At 34.1% G+C, this 7,491-nt stretch overlaps 1 protein-coding gene across 1 annotated transcript; it reads left to right on the top strand.

Moving 5' to 3' along the window:
* Positions 1–491: 491 nt before the first annotated feature.
* On the top strand, positions 492–3,629 carry LOC106336548. Its single transcript, XM_013775398.1, has 4 exons — positions 492–647; positions 2,470–2,757; positions 2,832–3,044; positions 3,387–3,629. The coding sequence occupies exons 1-4, from the start codon at positions 492–494 to the stop codon at positions 3,627–3,629; spliced, it is 900 nt and encodes a 299-aa protein (XP_013630852.1).
* The last annotated feature ends 3,862 nt before the right edge of the window (positions 3,630–7,491 follow it).

Below are 7,491 nucleotides of genomic sequence, written 5' to 3'. Positions count from 1 at the left end.
GTTTTTGATTAAAATATATTAAAAATTATATTATTTTTAATTGGTGGGATAAAATAGAATAAAGTCATTTTTTTTGAGCAACATCGTGTTCCTCTCCAAAACTTGATCGAAGCATCTCTAATGGAAGAGTCGCCGCTGATGAAGAACGTCTATCTATTTTAACTGTTCATGAAGATCCGGCGGTGTGACAGCCAACAGTGTTTGCCGAACAAACTCTTTTTGAGGCTGCCAATTGCTTGACATTTTTGCTACTGGTTTTCAGAATCTGGCACCGTTAGGTAATCAAGTTCATCTAACCGTTGTGATTAAGACTCTCATTAATAGCATCTTTCCACTCTTCACACGATTTCGCATTCAATACATCCGCTCATACCTTCTACAGTGTGAATTAGAATCTAGAAATATGTGAGTTTTACCTCTTTTTCTTAAGCTTCCTAAAACTTTCGTGAAAGCTTCGGGTCGTCACCGTTAAGTATGGCGTATTGTTAAGTATGGCGTATTTTTCGAGCGGGAATAGGGCTTTGCGGCGTAGTGGGTCAAATCCGTCATCATCATTGAGAAGGAATGTGACGGAAGAGAGAGATGGAAAGGCCGGTGATTGCTTCTCTGATGGTCGTAAAGATGCGCTTGGATCACTCCCAAATCTGGTAATAGTCCTCTTTCAATCTTCCTTATAATAGCAATTGAAGTTGATGCTTCGCTTTAATGGTTAAGCAACTGAAGTGTAAGTGTACTCCTTATGATTCTGAGCTTGAGTGGTTTAAAGATTTGGTATTAAGTTTGGAAGTTAGTTGTTCAATGTAGAGCTCAAATCTTGAGTATTGCTTTATGATCACATGATCTCTAATGTACGATGACCATAAAAACATGATTATTTCATTTGTCATTTCCCTACATTGATGGACTTAGTCCTTAACTTTATCTCGCCTTGAATCTTTTCCTTTGTTATGACTAGACCCGATGGTGTTTTTGGGTTTGTTTCATGTTAAAGACAGATCTTACATTGTTTTCCATGATGAAGAGTGGGGAGTTCATGTCCATGATGACAAGTACGTCATGATCTCTCTTTTACCAACTATTTTTTCTTGGTCTGAGAGATGCTATTTGTGGATTATAAAAGCTCTTAATCGTTTAACGGTTTGCAGGAAAATTTTGGAGATATTAAACATCTCTGGTGGTCTTCCAGAACTATCCTGGAAATACCTTTTTTCCCAAAAGACATTCATTCAATATACTAGAACCAAAGCAATTTTTTTGTAAGATGGTCTTCTTATGAGCTCAAATCTCAAAGTGCTTAAGCTTTGATTTAATAGGAAAGTTTTCATAGACTTTGATCCAATGGCTATATGTGAACTAACTAACAAAAAGAGAACATCCTTGAGATAGCTACCACCTCATTACTATCAGAGCAAAAGCTACGCTCAATCCTATTTCAAACAAAATTCGCAAGGTACTTTAATATTTATTATCATGATCATAGTTTTTGTATATGTGTATATTAACTTAAACCCTAAACCTTTGAATAAATCCTAAACTCTAAATAAAAAACACTAAAATACTAAACCCTAAATCCTAAATCCTAAACCCCTGAGGGTTTTAGCATTTAGTGTTTATGATTTAGAGTTTAAGGTTTATCCAAAGATTTATGGTTTATCCAAAAATTTAGGGTGTAGGGTATAGTGTTTTGTTGAAGATGTTAAAAATATATATTTGTTTACATTCTTGTTTTGTAATTACTATTATTTTTTATTAAGTTTTTACCTTTTTATTTTAAAAACATAATATAACTTGATAATATTTTATATTCTTTTTAAAAAAATACTATATCTGAAATAACGAAATTTTATTGGTTGGTGAACCTAGATATACGGAGTCTTTAGTACTCGTTCTTTTTGCTAAAAATGTTTGTTACTTTTTATCATTATCTATGATTTATTTAAGCTACATACTTTTCTTATTTTCATGAAGTAAATATTTTGTGTTAAATAACCACACGTCTTAAAATTAGATAGTGGAGTTTCTAAAATTTTTAATCAAGCCACCTTAAATTTTGTTAGTGGAGGCATAAAATTTTCATTATACCGCTTAGTGTTACCAAAAAATTCATGAACCCATTAAAACCCCCAAAAGATTATCTTTCTAGATATCTCTTTTATTTGTTGCTCTCTCAGTCTCTTCGTCGTCTTCCTTATTCCAACGTTTGGTTTGTCTACCAGTTAGAAAGGTAATTTCTACTTGATTCTGGATTTGGATTTGGAGTTGAATTGCTAAAACGGTATCAAAGTTTTGTATCATGATTTTGCTAACCTTAACGTAACTGTTTGTATCCATCACCACGCTTTTGTAATGAAAACTCACATATTATGGTCTTAGCTTTATTTTAACGCTGAGTAACTGATTTTATGTTTCTTATCTAATTCTGTAATGGTTTTATAATTCATTCATCATCTTTGCTATACTCTTTCTCAGAAAAAGTTCAATTGGGATGCTTCGATCAACTATTCAGTTGAAAAGGAGTTTAAGAAACTTGCTGCCTATCCCCTCAAAGCAATGGTAAGTGTTACAAAGAAAGGAGGAGCAAAACCTGACTGGATTTTGTCTGACTATTGGACCACTATGCAAGCTTATTGGGCAACACCGAAAGCCAAAAAAACGAGTGCTAGTGCACGTGCTTCTCGATTGTCTGATCGCAATGGTTTAGGTTCGCATCGACATAGAGCGAGTTTATGTTCCTATGCCAAAGTTCAAGATGTGCTGGTAAGGTTTATATTTCCATTCTTAGTTTCTGATTACTTGTATTATTTCTTTTCTAATTTTGTAATTGTTTATAGGAAGCAAACAACGAAGACTACTCTTTTATTGCTGTGATGAAGAAAACTCATCAAAGACCTGACGGAACATACGTTGATGAGCGTGCTCGCTTGGTTGCAGAAACTTATGAGAAGCACGTGGAAGAACGTTTCGGACAGCTTGAATCTTCTGGTCTAGATAATGTAACACTTGAGAATCTTGACCAGTGTGAAAGAAATGATATTTATGTAAAGGTAATATTCTAAACTCTTATACTGTTATAATTTTTAAATCATGTTTTGTGATGTTTATTAATACTAAATATATACACTTAGTTACATTTTTTTATCATTTCTCTTATTTTTCCTTAATGTGAATCAGTACATAACTGGCTTACATGATTATAAAATAGAGTCAAATTAGTCACTGTTGTTGTGGCTTGTTTCTTTTTGTAGTGCTTTTGTTTTCGTTCTCATGTTTTGTCATTTTGATAATGGTGAGATTGACTATCAGTACATCTTGTAGTATTTATTTATTGTAGTTACAGTTATTGTAGTGCTTTTGTTTTTGTTCTCATGTTTTGTCATTTCTATTAGGCTGTTGGAATGTCTAAACAGGGACGTGTCTTTGGACTTGGAGCATTACACAATAAGGTTTTACCAGCTTGTGATGTTTCGTGGAATGCACGCGAAGCTTCTGAAGAAGTTGAAATGATAACACAAAGATTGCAAGAGGTGGAATCAGAACTAAAACAGAGCCGTGAAGAGAATCTGCAGTTTCAGAAGAGACTTGAGAATATGGAGACTCTTTTTCAGTCTATCACAAATCTAAGTGTCTAGACTTGGATCCACCACCAGAAATTTCCACTTTCCATGAAGCGTACGTTCACCCCATGTTTTTAATATCTTTTATTATGTATTTTGTTAAGACTATTTCATGTTATTATCTTTGTGAAACTATCATTGTTATTTGATTTGGATGTTAAGTTTTTTTGGTATATTAATGGTAACGTTTTTAGTGTTTCATCGCATATTATATATAATATTTATATATTAAAAACTGATGTTGTAATTACAATCTGTGACTAATTTGCCACTTTCTTTTCACTCTGTTAGTCATGATATGTAACAAGACTAGTAACAACAAAACGTCACAAATTAAAGGATTTTGTGACAATTTCGTTACCATCTTTTGGTAGCTAATTGTGACGAATAAGCGATATAATTTTGGTCAGAATATGTAACTAATGGGTGACACATATTTGGTAACAACTTGTGACGAATCTGTGACTTAACTTTTGTCACGGGTTGTAACGTATTTATGACAATTGAATTAGTAACAAATTGTGTCGTTTTTGTGACTTTGACATTTTGTCACAATTGGTGACAAATTTGTTACTGTGGTTAATGGTCACTAAAATTGTGGCGATTTTGACACGTAAACTGAATTGTGACCATTTTATTGTGACTTTTTATAATTTGTCACAAATCGGTCACAATAGAAAATTTGTGACGAAAAAAGAATATATTGTGACAAATATTGTGGTAGCAATATTCATATTTTATTGTAGTGTCATATTTTCGTCAATCCCACTGCTTGAACATATGTGTCGGCTTATTGATCTTAGCCATACACATTCTCTACTTGCTTCATGGAGCGCAATGATCTCAGCTTGATTTGAAGAAGTAGCGACAAGTGTCTGCTTCTAAGAACGTCAAGATATGGCAGTGCCTCCAATTGTAAAAACGTATCCTGTCTGGGATCGAACTTTGTGTGGATCTGACAGATAACCTGCATCTGCAAAACCAATCATTTGACCTTTCGAGTTTTTAGGATAAAACAAACCTAAATCAATTGTTCCTTGAATGTAACGAAAGATATGTTTAATTCCATTCCAATGTCTTCGTGTAGGAGACGAACTGAATCTCGCTAATGGTAAAAGATATGTCAGGTCGAGTACAATTTGAAAGATACATAAGAGCTCCAACTGCACTTAAATATGGAGTTTCAGGTCCAAGTATTTCTTCATTTTCCTCAGATGGTCGAAACGGATCATTTTCAACATTAAGTGATCTAACGACCATCGGGGTGCTAAGAGGAGTTGCTTCATCCATGTTAAAGCGTGTCAATACTCGTTTGGTATATGTAGACTGGTGTACAAATATCCTAGACAATATTTTGTCTGCCCGAGATCTTTCATCTCAAATTCTCCTTTCAGATAGTTTGATGCCTTTTGGATTTCGTTTTGAGTTCCAATAATATTAAGATCGTCAACGTATACTGCGATTATTACAAATCCAGAGGTGGTTTTCTTTATGAAAACACAAGGACATATAGGATCATTTGTGTACCCTTCTTTTGTTAAGTGTTCGCTGAGACGATTATACCACATTCGTCCAGATTGTTTTAACCCATATAATGATCTTTGCAATTTTATTGCACATAACTCTTTAGGTTTGGAACTTAACGTTTCTGGCATTTTAAATCCATCTGGGATTCTCATATAGATATCAGTATCTAATGATCCATATAAATATGCCGTAACGACATCCATGAGACGCATTTCTAAATTTTCATTGGCCGCTAGGCTCATCAGGAATCTAAATGTGATTGCGTCCATAACAGGAGAATAAGTTTCCTCATAATTAATTCCTGGCCTTTGAGAGAAACCTTGGGCTACGAGACGAGCTTTGTATCTTGTAATCTCGTTTTTCTCATTTCTTTTTCGGACAAACACCCATTTGTACCCAACAGGTTTTACATCTTTGGGTGTGAGCACAATAGGTCCGAATACATTTCGTTTGTTAAGCGAATCTAATTCGACTTGAATTGCATCTTTCCATTTTATCCAGTCATGTCTCTTTTGACATTCATATACAGACTTTGGTTCTGGATCTTCGTTTTCTTCATTTATTTCCTTTGCTAAAAGGTATGAGAAAACGTCATCAATATCATCCATCTCATTTCGTTTCCATATCTTTCCATTATGGATGTAATTGATAGGAATCTCATGATTTCCTTCAGATTCAAGATGCTTTATATTGTCGTTAGATTCATAATTTTCTTCGTCCAAAATATTTTCTGTTATTTTTGAAGTATCATGCTTTTCACATTCCTTACGTTTTCTAGGAAGTTTATCCTTTGAACCAATAGGTCTACCGCGTTTTAAACGTGTTCCTTATTCACGTGAATCAACTGCCGTTCCACCTTTTTGTGGTATTTCAATACGAGCATGAGTATTTGCAGCGGGTTTATGTGATTTAGTTACCATTTTGGTATCAGCAAATGCATCAGGTAGCTGATTTGCTATATTTTGTAAATGCATGATACGTCGAACTTCTAGTTCTGACTGTTTCGTAGGAGGATCAAGGTGTAATAACGATGGTACACTCCATTTGATCTCTTTTCCTACTTGTTTATTGTCTCCCCCTAGAGTTGGGAATTCTTTCTCATTGAAATGACAATCGGCAAATCGTGCCGTAAACACATCACCAGTTTGTGGTTCTAGGTATCTTATTATTGATGGAGAATCATAGCCAATAGCACCACCGTAACGTACAAAGATGGGACCACAAAGACGGTTGGGAATATATATTGGCTATGATTCTCCATCAATAATAAGATACATAGAACCACAAACTGGTGATGTGTTTACGGCACGATTTGCCGATTGTCATTTCAATGAGAAAGAATTCCCAACTCTAGGGGGAGACAATAAACAAGTAGGAAAAGTTTGGTGATTCTTTGTCAATTTTGGTTGGTGATGGTCTTATGATTAATTTCCCAAGAGCACACGCCTCATATGTCATTTTATTATTTTGGTATATATATTGGGTTTTTATTGAATGACCATGTGAACTTTCAATGATTTTCCGCATCATTGTAGTGCCTGGGTGACCAAGACGATCATGCCATAATGTAACATCTTGTGGATTTTTTTTTATCACAAGATGTGATTCTATAGCATCAATATAAGTGTGATGTAATCCAGAAGGAAATTCTGGAAATTTTTCCAGTACAAGGCCTTTGCCTGATTTTTCAGAAGTTATATACAAATACTTCTTTCCATTCTTAGTTGCAGACTGAGTGTCATACCCTTGACGGTATATATCTTTGAAACTCAACAAATTTCTCTTAGAATTTGAAGAATATAAAGCATTCATTATCTATGGAAAACTTTGTTCCATTAGGCAACATAAAGTCTGCCTTGCCAATTCCTTCGATCAGCTCTGTAGGACCTGATATTGTGTTTACAGTCATTTTTACTGACTTTAAAGTAGAGAAATATCTCTTATATTTCAGTATAGTGTGCATTGTGCCACTATCTGGTATGCAAACTACTCTACCAATTTGCTTAGTTGTTGTTCCATTTGCTTTCTTATCCATTTCTGTAACACACAATTAATATAAATAAAGAAAATAAACTTTCATAAGTAAACATATTATGCATCAATAACAAGTACACAATAATTATACATTAGTTATTCTGAAATACAACATTATTCTGAAAGTGAAATACATAATAATATTTTATGGCATTACAGGGCATTATTAGGCTTATTCAATACGAGCATTTCAATTATTTTGATGAGTGACCTCGTCGAAATCTCCATAAAGTCAGAGGATTCGAGGTATGTCGATGTTGTACCGACAAGGTGTTCATTGAGATTTACTTCCTTTGCCTTGCCTTTAATAGATTCA

The sequence above is a fragment of the Brassica oleracea genome, chromosome C1, assembly GCF_000695525.1.
Source record: "Brassica oleracea var. oleracea cultivar TO1000 chromosome C1, BOL, whole genome shotgun sequence".
Lineage (NCBI taxonomy): Eukaryota > Viridiplantae > Streptophyta > Magnoliopsida > Brassicales > Brassicaceae > Brassica > Brassica oleracea.
Note: the sequence above shows the minus strand (reverse complement) of the source record. Positions and strands in the feature narration are given on the sequence as shown.

Excerpts from the sequence above, each read along its gene's own strand:
- LOC106336548 (XM_013775398.1), top strand. The coding sequence starts at position 492 with ATGGCGTATTTTTCGAGCGGGAATAGGGCTTTGCGGCGTAGTGGGTCA. Across the intron at positions 648-2,469 it reads TTGGATCACTCCCAAATCTG|AAAAAGTTCAATTGGGATGC; the intron begins GTAATAGTCCTC and ends ACTCTTTCTCAG. Across the intron at positions 3,045-3,386 it reads GAAATGATATTTATGTAAAG|GCTGTTGGAATGTCTAAACA; the intron begins GTAATATTCTAA and ends CATTTCTATTAG.